This window comes from Trichoderma asperellum, chromosome 3, assembly GCF_020647865.1.
Source record: "Trichoderma asperellum chromosome 3, complete sequence".
NCBI lineage: Eukaryota > Fungi > Ascomycota > Sordariomycetes > Hypocreales > Hypocreaceae > Trichoderma > Trichoderma asperellum.
The window spans coordinates 204041-221189 of NC_089417.1; the positions used below are offsets into that span (position 1 = coordinate 204041).

Consider the following 17149-nt stretch of genomic DNA (forward strand, 5'->3'; position numbering starts at 1 on the left):
AGGATCAAAAAAAAAAAAGGAAAACTGCGCCACAATGTAAAAAATGGCCGAAGGAAATTGATTGGGTTGGAACAAAATATTAAGGGCCGATCATCGGCCTAAAACAAGCATTATTCTCTATCATCTGTCTATTTGGTTGTTTTGATGTATCACGTGCGCCTCCGGGCACGGCTTGCAAGATCGGAGAGAACAATCAACACGACCTCGGCAACACTACCCAGGCAGTTCTGTGTAGGCTGTTTCGCGTAATTCGGTTGGTTGTACGGCAGGACGCAAGCTCCAAAAATTGGTGAAAGAGACTTCAGAACCGAGCTATCCTCCCAACCTCCGAAATCCGGCTGCACGCCGAGATCAAGTTCGCGCTAGAAAATAGCTAGCTCTCTGGAGAATCAAGCTGGCTCCAGAAATCGGGCTTGCTCCGCAAATCGAGCTGACTAAAAAAACGCGTTCAGAGCTCAGTGGGGGGTTACTTTTATTCACCCTGCTATATGCATACCTGACCTTTTAATACAGAATATGTACCATATGTCTGCTAAACTAGGGTTTGAGACTTATATAATAACGAATATTCCCATATGATCCGGCTAGAGCAAAAAGTTGGCAAACTATGGGAGGATAGCAGCTCATATTACATAGCAATTTAAATGTATATGCACCAGAGAGGAAGCATAAAAGAATAAGAACGAAAGCATTGGTAATAGTCGCAACTCATTTATGCCCACCATCATCACCTTGCTGTTTGATAGAGATTATATCGATAGAAAAGTCCAACAGTGGTAAAGATTCCTAAATAGTGCCTGCAAAAGTAGAAACAACTCACAAATCCACACCTATGGAATTATCTTTGCAGCCCTCATCAGATCAAAAGCCTCCACATAATTCTGAAACACATCTGAGCGTTTCTCAAATCCTGCAGCCGTGATTTTGGTCAAATCGTAGTGACGGTCGAATACAGCCAACGAAGTAAGCACGTCCATAAACTCCCAGCTGCTCCGCCCGATGATACCTGATGTCAAGCCATATTTTGTCTCAAAATTTGCCCATTCATCACGATGCTGTGTCATGTAGTTTGCCACGCTTAGGCTGGGAGTTTCTTCAGGAGCAACGCCTTCCAGGCCAAACATATCGCAGATCGATGCCCACTTCTCAGCCCAGCTGCTCCCAGCAGTGACTGGGGAGTCGCCGACATTGTAAACCTCACCGTTTTCAATTCCATCCAAGTTCGAAACAAAGAGATGTGCTCTAGCCAATGTCGTCTGACCAATCTCAGTATAATGACCGTTATATGCAGCAAGAGGGCCAGGGTAGGGAATCGTCTTTTTGGGCTTTGGGGATTGCCTCTCACGGTCTGCATAAAAGCTGAGGAAGATGCCTAGAGCTTGAACGTAGTTCATCGCGTTACCGCCGCCTGGCACAAAACCAATCTAATAATTGTCAGATAAACACAATTCTTGCCAGCAAGGCCAACACCATCTTACCACCAAATCTGGGCGAATCTCAGCAAATCGCCAATTCTTTCCGGCAGAGAGTTTCTGAAGTAAATCATGCTGAGCGTAGTAGAATACTTGATCTTCGTATGGCTGAGGAATTCGTGGGTCAGATTCTTTCGCTGGAACCTTGGGAAATCCCAGCTGATGAACATGCACAAAGCCGTACGACTGAAAAGAAGACTGTTAGTATATGTAGATAGAGATCTAATATCATTACTAGCCACAAGTGACAAACCTTTCCACCTGTCTGTAACGTCCAGAATCTCAAGTTTGAGCTAACACGCTCGACTGCTTTAACTGCCGTTTCAAGAATTCGAACGTTGATCTCCTTGAGTTTATCAAAACCTTCAAAATCTGAAGTTCCAGCGGGCTGCACATATGCTGTAGAGATTATACAATTTAGTATTTTGCCCCCTGGAAAAAAGAGGGGGGGATCATACCAGCAAAGTACACATCGGTTACGTCTTTGATGCCATCGATACCAGCTAGCTTGGCCACCACGTCGTCTACGGCCGCCGTGAGGTCAACGCCATGAACAATCGCAAGACGGCTATCCTCAGGTAAAAAGGCCTTTGATCGATCTAGTGGCCTATTTGTAAGACCAATCACCTTGCTGAATGTTGAGGGCGTGGGATATTTAAGAGCTTCGCGCAATATGGCCCATCCAGTAATTCCAGAGGCTCCAAACACCAAGGCGGTGCGGTTGGCAATAGTAGGAGACATTCTTTTTAAAAATTAGTGTGTGAATGAATATTCGGATTCCGGTGTCTTTGTTTAACACTATGTTAAAGTTAAAAGATGGCTTCAATGTTGTTGTGACTGGCATACCTATATATATATATGCTCTCCCTTTGAAAGAAAGGGAAAAACCTTAATGTTACTATGTCACCCTATTCTCATCCCTACTCTCGCAGACACGGAAAATGAAGTTATGCCGCCTGACCATTCGTGCGGACTTTACATGACACCAGAATTGAAGCTCATAATGCCCCAAAGAACCTCGAGAGGTTCTATAGCTGGCAACGCCTCCTTGATCTACTGTGGAGAAGATGGGCAGATTGGGGCAAGTCGAGGACAAAAAGGGTCAAGCTGTGAAGTGCATCATGACTAATTAAGCCGCCGCTAGATTTCACTTTTGCGGCCCCAAGCCAATCAAATGCAGCAGAGCCAGGATTGGAGCTGACCAAGTCGGCATCAGAATTCGTCCATGTTAAGAGACATGGGCCCCCAGCTCATCCGCCGCTCCGCCAAAAAAAAAAAAAAAAAAATTGAACAAATAAATAAATAAAAATTAATCAAATTGACTGCCGCTCCGTACTCCATATTTGTAGAGCTGCGGAGGCAACTCGCTGTATTGGGTAAAATCCATTTTGGTGAGCCGCATGGTTCTGGACACGATATAGACCTACATGTGATGAGCGTGGATTTGCATAGACTGACTCTATACCCGGCGTAAATGCGGAAGATGATGCCTCCGTCGCTCCAAGTACATATTCAGCATTGTGAATCTTGATATGGCCCTCCATCTCTCTGTCACCGTGATAGCCGCGGAAATTTGCTACTGTTATGTATATAAATCAGGCCACACTGTTACATGGCGGAAGTCTAATTGCGTGAATAAGGACAGGGAATCGCACAATTTGTCGAGCTGAAATCAATACAGTAAATAAAGCATTTGGCCGCACTGAAGGCTAGATATCTACATCACGGCTTATCTATATGTACCTATTCTATCTATTCTGTCTCTACGCCTCACTTTACTCACATCTTCCAGTCCTACATAGTAACTTTGTACACCTACTAGTACACTTATTCACAACTCCGATTATGTAATGCCCGTTGAACTCGGGATGGCGTCGGGCCGAGATGCGGCCCCACCCAGCAAAATCTCGGTATAAAATTTCATTTCGCTGGCGAGCTTTTGGAATTTTTTTCTTCTTTTTTCTTTACGTCGACAATACTTCAGTATGTGCCCCCCTACGTTTTGACCCTGTACCTCGTGGCCGTCGTGCTAACAACTTCAACAGGAGAATCATTTCTATAGTATTTGTCTCTTGCTTTGGTTCCCAAAAGAGCCATCGAATCCACCCTGGTTGATGATTGCATATCCTCGACATCCAAGAGTGAATTTTCCGGTCCTCTCGCTCCGTCCGAAAGGATGGCGGTAGACGCCTTGTGCATCTGCTGTATAGAGAGTTGTTTTTCTCTTGATGATCTCGACCCTGTCCGTGGTCATGCCTTCGGGCGCACTGGCAGGGTGGATGTCGATGGACGTCTGACAGGCTTTTTCTTTTCATTGCTATTCGAGGCTTGCCTTGGCTGCGAAGAAGAGTTTAGACTACGGCATACTACGGCGCACCTTTTACTGTAGCTTTCCAAGACTTGCAAATGTAGATAAGACGTATTGGATTGGCATTAGTATATAGAGCTGCAACTGCTCGTCGCTATTCCTGCCTAAGCTTGACCTCCTTCCAATAGCTCGTTCGCTTCATTCCACGAAGCTCTTTGCCATAAAATATGACTGGCAAGAAGATTGCGCAGATAGCCAATGCAACAAATGCGACGCTGATGAAGCAGTTTTGCAGTCCCAGGCCGTCTAGCCAAGGAGTGATGCCATAGCCGATGGCAAAGCTCATCGTGTTACGGATAATGATGCATGATGCTAGGCCGTCTCCTGATATCTCTCGGTACGAGTCAACGAGGTAGGCGATGGACAGCGTAATTCCGGCTGTGTTGCAGGCCGCAAGGATACACATCGCGAAAATGAGTCCAAACCAGTGGACGTGATGGGCAGCCTTTGCAGAGTTAGCGTCTCAAACAAGGCATCAAAGCAAGGCTTGAGGACCAGGCTGTTGTCAACTTACACCAACACCCCAAAGGATCTGGCAGGCCGGCACCAAGATTGTGGTCAATGCGAACAGCCAAAGACGCTGCTCCGGTTCGAATACTCCACGGTTGCGTCGCGCTAGCTTGATGATGAACCAGTCTGAGACGATGCCGCTGTATGCAGATCTGTAAAATACACATTAGCCCCCCTCATGAATAACAAAGCACATGCATATGGAACTGGGTCTCAAGGTAAGCCTACCCAATAATAACTCCTACTATGCAGGCAAGATAGCTTAAGCCGACGATACTGGGCTGGAAGTTGTACGGGGCACCACCAAGCACAATGGACGATGTCGCGTTGAGGATATTGAACCAGATGAGGTACGTGCCGTATGAGAAGCCAGAATAGAAAACTACTGGCCAGGCGATCAACCGGAGAATCTGCCATGCTCGTTTGTGCATCGTGAATGGTCGCGACTTGTCGAGCAGGGAAAGCTTCTGCCAATAGGTTTTCTCACTGCCTTGGAGGATGATATTTCTGCTGCTGACACCACCATTATTGACCCAGGAAGAAGCCGCTTCTTCCTCCTTATTCCCAACCGCAGCAGCCGCAGATGGCGACGTCTTTTCACCAACCCCCTCTTGGGAATCTTCAGCATAGATCACTCCTACCGCTTGGCGCTCATAGTTTGTCTCTTCTAAAAAGAAGAAGAGGAAGAGGAAGCAAGCAGCGTCGAATATAGCCATAAAGTAAAAAGGCCATTTGAACCCCATGCTGTCGTTGATGAAACCACAAATGACGGGCGCAAAATAGTTGGACGTGGCCAAAATCCATGCATACCATCCCATGTAGGTGCCTCGCTCGTGAGCAAAATAAATGTCTGTAATTGATGTTTCAGGCAGAGCTTCGATTGGTGCGGCAACGAATCCAGTGACAATATTGCGAGCGATCCACTGGCCTTGGCCTTTGGCATATGGGCTCCAGACGGAGACAGCCTGCGAATGTCAGATATAGCTGGGAGGATGAGAGTATACCAAAAAAAAGTCTACCACTTACTATACAACCGAGCATAGAGAGTAGATACGTCAAACGTTTTCCGTACTGTAAAGCAAAAGGTTGCCAGAAAAGCAGGCCCCAGCCACATAGCAAGAACATGTATCCCGTTCCTTCATTGAGGTCGCTCACTGTATATGCAATCTCATGTTAGAGAAAAGTTTTATGCTTGGTTCATAGATTGCACTGGTACCGACCGCTGACTTCTAAAGCTGTTGATAGAGGCACAAGAAGCGAATACACTACAGATAAACTCATGCCATTAAATAGCGTGTATCTGTGGCGGCACGATTGCGAGGTCAACTTCAGGATTGGCAACTCAGTGGGTGGACTCGAGCAAGACCAAATACTCACGCAATCAGACAAATGAGATGCTGGCGCTTTCTCCATGGCGACCAATTTAGAGGATCATTTATATCATTCGATGGGGTTGGAATAAGGATGATGCTGTCTTTGCTCTGGGAATGCAGAGCCTCGACGGTGTGCTCCACATCAACGAGCAGAACCGTGCCGGGGATCTGAGATTCATCAATGTCCAATTCTGGGCTCCGCATGGTAACAGAAATGATCCTATTTTCTGAGCGTGGCTCCGTGCAAGGTAGAGGATGTCATAGAGGAATTCACTACGACAAGCAAATTTTTGCCCTTTGTACAACATTCATGGAAGTGACTGATAGCGGACTGCCGTGGGAAGCCGAGGGTCTTTATATCGACTACGCCTCCCTATCTAAAACATATGGATTGATAATTGGATCAGCGTTACATCGACGTCACAAGACCGAAGCTAAGTACTAACGACGCAGTGCTTTTGCTAGCAGATGGTTAGTCGCACGGGATTGCGAACCGGGGTGACGATCCCTAAGAGCGAGTCCTGGGCCTGGGGTAACTCGGGGTGTAGCCAGCAACTCCGATAAGCTCCACACCGAATTAACACTCTGAATGCATGTTGGTTATCCCTGCAGTAGCCAGACTGCGGGTTGTCACCGTGTTATTGGCTCTGGATGACTGAAACGGCTGAGACAGCAGCACGAGCAGTCAAGCATCCTTTACTATATAATTTAAATCTGCTGGCAATAGCCTTCCTGTTAGCTCTGAAATGATTAAATAAAATCCTTGGAAATATAGCACTTCCAGACAAATAGCAGTTTTTCTACACAATTTACGTGTACCTGTCGGCTCTATGCTGAGAATATGGAACCAACTTATAGAAGGACCATCAAAATCGCTAGAACGCGGGGAAGGTGGCACAATTGGCTAAATAATCTTGTAATTGTAATAATGATTATAATTCTACACTTTCTAGAATAGACTATTAAGTAATAATAACCATGGCACAACCTGATCTACGGCTCCGGGCCACACAATTGTCACAGATATGAAAAGGGAACAGATGCCATTTAAAGCAACCTCAGGCGTATGCTGAGGGGCTGTTCCACACTTTAGTGGCAAGGAAGTTATAAGGAACGACGCTAAAAACAGCCAACCGCGCCTAGAGCCGGTTCTACAGGTCACTATAATATCCGTAGCAATCAGAGCTTTATGTAGGCCGACTCTTCAACCAAGCTTTAGTAAAACCATTCTACCGTTTTTGCAGCTGTTCTTATTTCCTTGGGTTTTAGGTACTACTTTTCCATCTATCATGCCAAAACCAGTATTTTAGCCACCTCAAAACTAATCAAACACTTGAAGGTCATGGCCAAGTTGTCAAAGATGGTCTAGATAGCGGGTTCAACACCTAGCACTAACCAAGCTTCCCCGCAAACCCCAGGCAGAGGATTACTCTCACGATCCCTTCATGCCGTTTAACCGCAGCTACGCAGAATCAAGTGGTGCCGCTATTACCATTATGGCAGTTTTTAGAGTAAACGGATCAGCAGTACAGCACGAGGTAGTCTATTCTAGGCTGTAAAGTAGAGAGGTTGAGGGGTCCAGCATCGGCTTATTACACACACGAGTCGCCGTGTGCGGCTGCTTTCGCGTCTGGCTTCTCGCTCCTTGCACGTAGCTTATCTGTAACATGGAAGATAGGGACAGGATTCAGATAGCTACCCATTAAATCGATGAAGAGGTGGTGGAGATTTCCGGGCCTCATTGCCTGTAGCGTTCTTCATGTTTACCCACATCTTATCTGTGCCTTCATACACCTTGTTGATAGCGGCCACAGGGATTGTCGGAGATGGCTGTTATCTTTTCTGGAACCCTATCCTACCTGTGGCGTCTGCCAGACAACATGTGCAGGACTCTTTTAATTGTCCGATGAGCTGAGATAACGGCTAATCAAATAACCTTGCCTGTGCCTTGCGTAGTGGCCCCTGGTAAATTATCTCGACACCTTCATTCGCGATGTGCCTGAGACTCACGGGTAGGCTCATGGCCTAGATCCTTTTTGTTCATGCTAGAAGCTTAGCTCAAACCCCCCCACTCTTCACTGTAACCACTCCTTTCCATTCAGTGAGCTCTACTACCTGTATCTTGCAGATATATTGTATGCCCAGTCCTTTTATGTACCACAGTAACAGCTATACTTTGTACATCTCTTACGAACAGCGGGATGGCACGACCGAAACAGCAGCCGGCAGTGTCCGGTACTGCTCGGCAAGCTCCGGCGCTATTGCGGGGAAGAAGAGCTAGGTCTGGAGAAGGCGGGGCATTTGAGATGCTTATCGTTGGGTCGGAATTGGGAGAGGGAAAGCATTAAACATTGCCGCGTGTTACTGTGATGAGACTTGCTTCTTTATACAATTGCTTCAAGTGTTGCACATAGCTTAGAGAATCAAAATGGCGACTGATCTTGCCTCTGATATCGAATATCTGAAAAGCCTCCAGGCAGTCCGAGAGCGCTCGCGAATCGTCCTTGAACGGGCCCGAAATGGGAGCCTCAATAACTTTATCTATGATGAGAGCCGGATGAAGGAGACGGCGGAGTTTGTGGCTGGTGTGATCTCTGTGAGTAATTCTCTGTTTACCTTTTATTCTCCTTGAAGCTTCTTATATCATGATATGGTCCAGAAATGGGTGAACAACAATTAACGCAGTGAATGCAGCGAGACTTTGGCCCCGACCGATATTCAGAGATTCCTCCTCATGGAAGGTGGGAGCATTTCAGCATCGGAGGCGTGCCGCGATTGGAAAATCTTGTAGAAAAATGGCAAGATGGTGGAGTGGAAGACGTAGAAATCACTCGACGCCTCATTGATCTATTCTTTGTGTCTGTCCTGCTCGACGCTGGAGCGGGAGACACTTGGTCGTTCCGCGAGCCTGGAAGCGACAAGTCTTACGGCCGCAGCGAGGGCATTGCTGTAGCCTCACTGTATATGTTCAACGACGGAGCTTTCAACTCAGCTACGGATGGAAATAAGGCTGCTGTAGATGGTAAGGGTTTCTTTCTTCCTCTGAGAGGGTTACAGAGGGATCGATTTCGGGAGTGGACTAACCATGCATAGGACGTGCCCTCAGTCAGCTCACAGAAGACACTTTCATTCACCACTTTCAAGTTGGACCCCAGAACCCAATCGTGGGCTCTGCATCCAGAATTGAATTACTGAATAATTTTGGAAAGTCTCTTCTTGCTCTCCCAGACGTTTTTGGCGAAACTGGTAGACCTGGTCTGCTTGTTGGTAAGTTTTTTTATTTTTTTCACGGCGCGGAGCATTTCTTTTCCTTTCTAAGGACATTGCTTACGTACTATCATAGATTTTCTTCTCAAAGATGGCAAAGACAAAGATCTCAACTACGAAACTCTCTGGGACATTCTTCAGCGTCTTCTACTCCCTGCGTGGCCATCAAACCGCCCGCGGATCAACGGCCAGCCCATTGGAGACGCATGGCCTCTCCGAGTGCTACAAGACGAAGACAGCGATAACGGAAATCCAACGACTGGATTCCACCCGTTCCATAAACTGACTCAGTGGCTGGGATACTCCCTCACCGTGCCTTTCATGAAAGTGCTGAAGCTTAAGTGGATCAACATTGAGAAGGGAACTGGTCTGCCCGAGTACCGCAACGGAGGGCTATTCATCGATATGGGCGTCCTCAAATTGAAGCCTGAAGTTCTCAGCCAAGGAGTCAAGGCTTCAGGACAAGCTTTGCCACTGTTCTCGTCTACTGGCGATGTGATTGTGGAATGGCGGGGCATGACGGTGGCTCTCTTGGATGAGCTGCACAAACTTGTCAACGACACATTGGCGCCGCAAGGAGTCTCTCTCTCGCTCCCGCAGTTGCTGGAGGCTGGGTCTTGGAAGAGCGGCAGAGAGCTGGCGGCGAAGTATCGACCAGAGACTAGATCCAGCCCGATATTGATTGATGGGGATGGAACTCTCTTTTAGAAGGCTATTTTAAGAAAGACGAATATAGAGTATAGTCTTGGTTTAATGTGGTTAATCGGATGATTCTGGCTACCTATTATATTCATACTTTTAACAACCACCTATCTGTACACTGATAGCATGTGCCTGAGCGGTCATTCTTATTCACAGCTTGGCCTGATTAAATAGCAATAACAAATTTCCTTCTACCACTATAAATAAATTGCCTCGAATTCAATCTCTCAGCAAGGGAGCAGATAAGCATATCTCAAGCTGAGCTTCTATAGCTGCTCACATTCAGGACACGGCCGTACAAAAAAAAATATGCCTCACGCGGAATAGCCCAGAATGGCTCAGAATAGTAAGAAGGACGAATCTGACATGGACAAGCAACGTATGCCACCTTGGCGCGGGGCTCCATCAGAGTGCATTACAAGTGGCCACTTACATCGTCACACTGGGTAGCAGCAGCAACAGTAATCCTTCGCTGGTAAGACGAATCCATCCATAGGTGCATATGACATATAAAGTCGGTGGTGCCTGGCCGACCTCAGGCGAATCCAGCCAGCCAGCCGAGTTCCTTTGCATCACCATCACCAGCAGCGACTGCGAGGATGAGCGGCGAAGACCTCAGCCTCCCGCGCATTCTTTGCCTCCATGGCGCCAGCGTCAATGCCCAAGTCTTCCGCATCCAATGCCGGGCCATCATCGCCAGCCTGAAGGACAAGTTCCGGTTTGTCTTTGCTGATGCCCCTGCCGAAGCCCCGGCCGACGAAACCGTCGTGGCCGTCTTTGGCGAGTTTGCGCCATTTTACCGGTGGCTGCGCTGGAAGCCAGAGCACCAGGAGATGGACGCTGAAACCGCGTCCCGGAACATTGTCAACCAGCTCAAGAAGGCCATGGACGAGGATCGAGGCACAGGCGAGTGGGTGGGTTTGCTGGCCTTCTCACAGGGCGGCGTAGTCGCCGCCAGCCTGCTCTGGTCGCAGGAGCACATCGAGGAAGAGGCCAAGAGGCCGCTGCCCGGCGTCCATTTTCGCTTCGCCGTCGTCATCGCCAGCCCCGGGCCGGTCTTCTTCATCGACGAGAGCGGCACCTTGCCCAAGCCACGCCATCTGCCATCTGCCAATGAGAGGGTGGACCTCTTCCTCGACTGGCCCGAAGAGGGCGCCACAGACGAGAGCCATATCATCAAGACGCCGATGCTGCACGTGCATGGCCTGCAGGACCCGGCTCTGCTCAGCCACAGACGCCTGTATAAGCTGTACAGCAAAAACGGCACTGCAAAGCTGATGGAGTGGGATGGAGGCCACAGGTTGCCGATTAAGACGAACGACGTGGAGCGGCTGGTGAGTGGGATAAGAGCATTGGCCGAGCAAGTCGGCCTGGAGGCTTACGATGATGATGTTTGGTGCTAGAAGTGTTGATGTTTAGATGCTGCATTGTGCGAGTTTGAGGACCTTGGGCTGGCGTATGGAAATAGAATGGCGGAGAAAAGGAATAAGCTCGACTTCACCAAAATAGATCTTCTTTTTTCTTCTTCTTTTTGGTGCTCAAGCCCATGATTGCCTTTTTTGTTTGATGCCCAGATAGGGTGTGTTGCATGTTATCCTAGCACTTACATGGAGCACGCTATAATACAGTATTAAGTGTTTGCCATATCCCGGTGCGAGAAACCACACATTCTACAGAATGTTGCAACGAAAGGCGCAGAACGAGGGCTGATGGAAATACATTGTGCAAATTCATCTACTCTACTCAACCCGGAAACCAGACGGAAGCCCACATGTATATCGCGAATCCATCTTGGCCAATTAGGCAGGCGTCTGTTCTTATCTATCCGCTCGACTTACATGCATCATGCATCATGCGGCCAGCTTGCCGATTGCCACAGTAATCGGCCCCTTGTAGGCCTTAATCGCAAACTTTGGGCTTTACCCAAGCCCGTGCGCGCTCTGTGATTCCATCGATGAGCACAAGATCAGCATCGGACGAGCAGAATTCACCAGCCAAACAGCTTGTTATTGATCCTAGGCCTATTGGCGGGATGGATTCGAGCATTGGGCTTAGTCACCATGGGACGCTCCAGACGCTAAGCTTGATGCTGTCAACAATTCCCCGCTGAAGCTGATCGTGACGCTGGTGGTGGTGAGGCCTCCCCGCAGCAGACTTGATCTACATACAACAGCCTCGTCAATTATAAACCGTTTCATAGAATTGACCGTCTACGACAAGAGAGACTTCACGATAGCTTGTTTCGAGAATTGCATCTACAGACCACGCCGACAGCCTGCTACAACACATAATGTCTAGTTCCGAGAACCAGAGTCAAGCTCCAGGCGGGCAGTATTTCCCGCCTCCTCCTCCTGGTCCTCCTCCTCCCCAGCAGCAACAGTCACAACAGCCATACCCAACGTTTCCTCCTCCTCCTCAGCAACAACAACATCAGCCATACCCAACTTTCCCTCCACCTCCACAGCAGCCCGGATCGCAATCGCCGCAGCCTCCTCACGATCCCCACCAACAGCATCAACAGACTGAGCAGCAGCAGCAGTTTCCACCGCCACCACCTCTGCCTCAACATCCACCTCACCAAGAGCAGCAGCAGCAGCAGCAACATCCAGACTTCTCACAGCAACATAACCAACAACAGCAAAACCAAACATACAATCCCCAGACCTACCAGCCGCAGCCGCAGCCGCAGCAGCCCTCGGCCTATTCCATCCCCGCCTACAACCCTGCGAATCCCGTCTTTGCGCCACCGCCATCGAACGCCTTCAACGAACCTGCCAGTCCCTCAGCCTATCAGCCCCCAGTAGAAGGACAGCAACAGCAACAGCATCAATATCAACAACAACAGCACAGCCCGTCTCCAGATTCGCATCTCGCATATGGCGATGATCACGGAAATCACAAGAGTGGCTGGAGCGAGCGCCTCTCTGCGCTGGGGATGAAGGCCGCTGCGCCCATCAACAGCATTGCGCACAAGCTTGGCAGCCAGAGCTTCCTCCCCGAGACGTTGGACAAGGAGTGCGAAAAGGCCGCAACGATACTCAGGGCCTTCTGTAGTAAGTCCACACATACACGCCTATGCGCCAAAACAGCGCCTGCTTGTTTCCCAAGGCAGCAAGAGAATCTCATGAGCTCACCATGTCCGCAGAAAAGGGGGTTTATGCCGACCCTGCTGGGTCTTCGCTTCCCACCTCGACCGACCCCAACGCCGCCGAGTCGACAGACAGAGTCATCGATCCTACAAGAGAGAAGCCCAAGAACCGTGTCATTGTCACGATCCCTCCCAAGGTCATCTCCAAGGCGGTTGGCCTGGCCATCTTCACTACGCTTCGCGCCGGCTTCCAAGTATCTGGTGCGACGGGCTCCGGCATCCTCATTGCACGGCTGCCCGATGGATCTTGGAGCCCCCCTTCGGGCATTCAGCTGCACTCTGTCGGCGGTGGCTTTCAGATCGGCCTAGACATATACGACTGCGTGTGTGTAATCAATAATCGGGAGGCCCTTGCCGCCTTTACAAACACTCGCGTTAGTCTCGGCAGCGATCTGGCCGTGGTGGCTGGCCCTTATGGCGCTGGCGCGGCGGTTGAGTTTGGCACATCCCTAGATCCCAGAGGGAGCAGCAGTAGAGGCAACAGCCGTCCTTCATCGCCTCATGGAGGAGACTCACACGCACAGCAGCAGCAGCAGTCACAGCAGAACCTGCAACCAAACGACTCGGCAGACAAAAAGAGCCACAGACGTAGTCTCAGCGCCAGCGCAGTCAAGCCCGTCTTCTCGTATGTCAAATCACGAGGCTTTTATGCCGGTATCCGCATCGATGGCACCGTCGTAGCTGAGCGCAAAGACGCAAACGCTGCCTTTTACGGCCACAGCGTCTCAGTAGATCAAATCCTAAAAGGCCAAGTCCCGCCACAGGGCCCTCCAGGAATGTGGCCAGCTGGAGCCCAAACGCTGTTTGGCGTTCTAAAGGGAGCCGAGGCCGGTGCCTTGCAAACATCATCCCACGAGCACGAGCAGCGTCCCACAAGCCCAGGGCACCACCAGCAGCAGCCGCCGCCAGCTTCACCAAGCCACTTTCAACAGGGACAAGGCCATGGCCAAAGTCAAGGACGGCCGGCACGCGAGCAGTCATACACGGATGCTCCCAATCCTCCTTCGTACGCCGAGAGTGGGCCTCGTCCAATCGATGGCGACATCAAATACGCTTGAAGACGATGAGATGATAAAGACCAGAGGGAGAAGGCGCTTTAACGAATGATGGATGAATCAACGACTTGGTTCAGCTTTGAAATTAATACATTAATTATCCCGATACTCGTATTCCTCTATGACGGCTTGATTATTGTGTAGTCCTCCATCTTTGTGTAAAAGTAAGAGGCGTCGCGCCTCGGCGTCCGTGAGACTCCCTTTGCCGTCCGATACAGAGCTGCTATTGGTCCTTGAGAGGCCTCTATTGTTTTCCCAGCCTCTTTTTGGCTTATTGGCCCGAAACACAATAATTGAGCGAGGCAAGAAACTTTAATTGTCCCGTCCCCATTTGAAATTTTGCCCTTTTGACATCATTGTGCAGAATATCTGCCATCGACTCCACTTCAACTTTCTTCAAATCCCATTTAGCCATGGCAAAGACTCTGTCTTTGGCCGAATCCCACCATAGTCACACCATCCAGGAGGGAGCTGCGTGCAGGGTCCTTGTCGGGTTTGACAGCATGTCTCAGCCGTTTTGAGTTTGCCAAGACCCGCAGCTCAGCTCGTCAGGGAAAACATGCATTGCCTCTCACACCCACACCCACGCTTCAACCACTCCAACAAGCAGTCCAACAAGCAGTCCAACAGCGGTTCTCGCCGTTGAACCGTTTCACAACCCGTAGTGATCGTCAGGACAAGCAGCTAATAGCCCGCAGCTCAAAGGATTTCAAGGGAGGGGGATCAACGCGACCCGGGATTTTCGGGCTGGCGTGGCTGCGCCAAGGATCCAAACTTAAAGTTCGAATGTGGCATCTTCAGCTTCAAGCTTGCCGACGCCAAAATTAAGGCCCGCAGAGAACAATCGAGCTGAATTTCCCGCCATTTTACGCAATTGATACTCGCTAAGAAGCGGGTTGCAGTTTGTTTTGTGGGTAGCTATATAGACTAGGATCAAGGTTCGCTCTATATGATATCGCGACATCTTCATTGGGGGCGTTTGGTGTAAGCCGCAGTTTGCTGCAACGACGATTTTAAGAGGCCAGCAATTTGAGTGTGACAAGATAAAGCGAACTAGCCTGTATATTGGAACATGTAATTTAGCCCATATTATATCAGAGGCTTATTTTGCCTTGTTAATACATGTATCTATGAATTGTGAGATGCGGCAGCTAAAAGGGGCATCACACCCTTTCTTAACGTCCTTACATGACAATTATCCGCCTAGATATCATCCAAGTTATCCAAGTTACTCATAGGCATTTTACAGAGAGAAACCTGTCCAAAAATGCGTCAACCTTCTATTTCCCGCGACTCGATGCGCAACGAGCTCGTCGTTGTCTTTGGCGAGTTCTGTGGCACTTTCATGTTCCTTCTCATGTCTTATATTGGCACCCAAGCCGCCATTGATAATAACTCACCGGGGAATCCTGACGCACCTCTTTTTCCCTTTTCTCTAATGTACATTGCTGCTTCTTTTGGAACTGCTTTGGCTGTTAACGTATGGGTGTTTTATCGAGTTACAGGCGGAATGTTTAATCCGGCTGTAAGTTTCCCCTCCACTGGCTGTCTTGAGAAAAATTAAATGACTGACTCACAGCCTTAGGTTACTCTCGGGCTTGTTCTCGTCGGCGCAGTCAAGCCGCTCCGTGGCCTCTTAATCCTTCCTACTCAAATTGTTGCTGGCATTGCCGCCGCCGCAGTTACCGACGCCCTGCTGCCAGGCCCTCTCCTTGTAGCCAACAAGCTTTCTTCCGGCACCAGCATCTCTCGCGGTCTTTTCATCGAGATGTTCCTCACATCACAGCTCGTCATCACGGTATACTTCCTCGCTGTAGAGAAGCACCGAGCTACCTTCTTGGCCCCCCTGGGCATCGGTCTCTCCGTCTTCATCGCGCACCTTTGCGGCACAAACTTCACCGGAACGGGCATCAACCCAGCTCGATCATTTGGTCCTTGTGTTGTCACCAGCTTCACGGGCTACCAGTGGATTTATTGGGCCGGACCGTTCATGGGCGCCTTGCTCGCCTTTGCGGTCTACAGCATTCTCAAGTGGATGGAGTACCACAACGCCAATCCAGGCCAAGACGACGATAGCAACGTGAAGAAGAATCCAGCGGGTATGGCTATCCCCTCAAATGACCGGCAGTATAGCAACACCAGCGACGGATCAAAGCCTCGGACGCCAAGTGGGCATAACCCGCGAGACAGCGGGATTGGCGGGACCAATTCAATTCCACAGGGATTCCAAGCTGTGTAATAACTAATAATGCATTGATCTTTTGGGAGGGGGAGTGCACTGGAAAAATTGTCACCTTGAAAGGCAGAGACAGTGCGCCCAAACTCGCCAGAGGGATGAGTACCGTACCTAAAATGAACAGCATATGGAGGGTATATTCGCCGTGTACAAATTCTGGGAAGAAGCTCATGGTGGTTTGAAATCACAAAAAGCCCGCTTTGTATTCTTATGCCATGTTAAATATGTATACACTTGTAATTTATTAAAAGGAAATGTGTTAGTCACGTTTTGTCTTGTCAGTACAGTCAAGCAAACAGCAGCTTACCAGTCTATAGCCACAACTGTGGTAATGAAGCTCACATTACTCTTCTTCCTCCAGTTCCTCAGGAAACCATCCGTATACTTCCAAATCAATAGTAAACTCCCCCATGGCGGTCCGCGTCACTTCAACTCCCTCTTTCCGTAGCGCGGCGGCCTGGTTTGTGGCGCCTGAAGGTTGTGATCTAAAGATTCACGGTTATTAGAAACTGTGTCTTTGGCACTTCACAGGACTTAATATTGCGTTTCATATGCACAAGCAATCATACCCATGCATACAAAATGAGAAAAAACTTGCTCACCTCGGAGATACTGCGCCCTTGGAATTAATCACCCTCTGCCACGGCACATTCGTGCTATTAAACACGGCGTCTTCCTCATGAGGCAAATGCTTCATGCATACGCCCACCTGTCTTGGTCTCTGTGCTGTTTCACACCTCGCATCGACATTAGCATCTCGCTTATTCAATTCGTCAAGTTAATCGTCTCAGAAATCGAAACTGAAATACAATAAACCACCGCCAAGTAGAAACGTACGCGTGCCGACCAAGTAAGCAAGGTGTGCATAGGTAGTCACTTTTCCATACGGAATCTGCTGCGCAGCCGAGTAAACAGCGTGAAAGAAGGCCTGTGCTTCGTCTGATCGCGCCATTGTTTACAGTTCAAAAACAGTGAACGGGGAAAATCGCGGTTAGAACATAGATAAATAGTCGTATAG

The 17149-nt window shown here is 49.1% G+C and overlaps 7 protein-coding genes across 8 annotated transcripts; 4 read left to right on the forward strand and 3 right to left on the reverse strand.

The window, feature by feature from the left end:
* Positions 1 to 700: 700 nt before the first annotated feature.
* On the reverse strand, positions 701 to 2416 carry TrAFT101_004661 (uncharacterized protein). Its single transcript, XM_024901963.2, has 4 exons — positions 1931 to 2416; positions 1726 to 1871; positions 1479 to 1658; positions 701 to 1424 (listed from the first exon to the last, which is right to left on the reverse strand). Exons 1-4 carry the CDS (start codon positions 2211 to 2213, stop codon positions 831 to 833), a joined length of 1203 nt encoding a protein of 400 aa, XP_024759967.1. The 5' UTR covers positions 2214 to 2416; the 3' UTR covers positions 701 to 830.
* A 753-nt stretch (positions 2417 to 3169) lies between these two features.
* On the reverse strand, positions 3170 to 6117 carry TrAFT101_004662 (uncharacterized protein). 2 transcript variants are annotated; one of them, XM_066127256.1, is made up of 6 exons: positions 5728 to 6117; positions 5571 to 5676; positions 5377 to 5504; positions 4579 to 5315; positions 4355 to 4502; positions 3170 to 4285 (listed from the first exon to the last, which is right to left on the reverse strand). In XM_066127256.1, exons 1-6 carry the CDS (start codon positions 5761 to 5763, stop codon positions 3935 to 3937), a joined length of 1506 nt encoding a protein of 501 aa, XP_065983365.1. In that variant the 5' UTR covers positions 5764 to 6117; the 3' UTR covers positions 3170 to 3934. The 2 variants fall into 2 exon arrangements, with proteins under 2 accessions (XP_065983365.1, XP_065983364.1); XM_066127255.1 differs by having other exon boundaries at positions 3846 to 4285; positions 5571 to 5650; positions 5728 to 6037.
* A 1762-nt stretch (positions 6118 to 7879) lies between these two features.
* On the forward strand, positions 7880 to 9888 carry TrAFT101_004663 (uncharacterized protein). Its single transcript, XM_024902609.2, has 4 exons — positions 7880 to 8319; positions 8418 to 8745; positions 8817 to 8990; positions 9067 to 9888. Exons 1-4 carry the CDS (start codon positions 8152 to 8154, stop codon positions 9696 to 9698), a joined length of 1302 nt encoding a protein of 433 aa, XP_024759964.2. The 5' UTR covers positions 7880 to 8151; the 3' UTR covers positions 9699 to 9888.
* Positions 9889 to 10153: 265 nt separating this feature from the next.
* On the forward strand, positions 10154 to 11336 carry TrAFT101_004664 (uncharacterized protein). The gene has a single exon (XM_024908337.2). The coding sequence runs from the start codon at positions 10292 to 10294 to the stop codon at positions 11093 to 11095; it is 804 nt and encodes a 267-aa protein (XP_024759963.1). The 5' UTR covers positions 10154 to 10291; the 3' UTR covers positions 11096 to 11336.
* A 239-nt stretch (positions 11337 to 11575) lies between these two features.
* TrAFT101_004665 (uncharacterized protein) lies at positions 11576 to 14001 on the forward strand. The gene is made up of 2 exons (XM_024900406.2): positions 11576 to 12745; positions 12838 to 14001. The coding sequence occupies exons 1-2, from the start codon at positions 11983 to 11985 to the stop codon at positions 13896 to 13898; spliced, it is 1824 nt and encodes a 607-aa protein (XP_024759962.2). The 5' UTR covers positions 11576 to 11982; the 3' UTR covers positions 13899 to 14001.
* Positions 14002 to 15128: 1127 nt separating this feature from the next.
* Positions 15129 to 16134, forward strand: TrAFT101_004666 (uncharacterized protein; the record flags this gene model as incomplete). Its single annotated transcript, XM_024901962.2, has 2 exons — positions 15129 to 15420; positions 15481 to 16134. Exons 1-2 carry the CDS (start codon positions 15163 to 15165, stop codon positions 16132 to 16134), a joined length of 912 nt encoding a protein of 303 aa, XP_024759961.2. The 5' UTR covers positions 15129 to 15162.
* A 340-nt stretch (positions 16135 to 16474) lies between these two features.
* Positions 16475 to 17083, reverse strand: TrAFT101_004667 (uncharacterized protein; the record flags this gene model as incomplete). The annotated part of the gene is made up of 3 exons (XM_024900412.2): positions 16475 to 16616; positions 16734 to 16857; positions 16969 to 17083. The coding sequence occupies 3 exons, from the start codon at positions 17081 to 17083 to the stop codon at positions 16475 to 16477; spliced, it is 381 nt and encodes a 126-aa protein (XP_024759960.2).
* Positions 17084 to 17149: the final 66 nt, after the last annotated feature.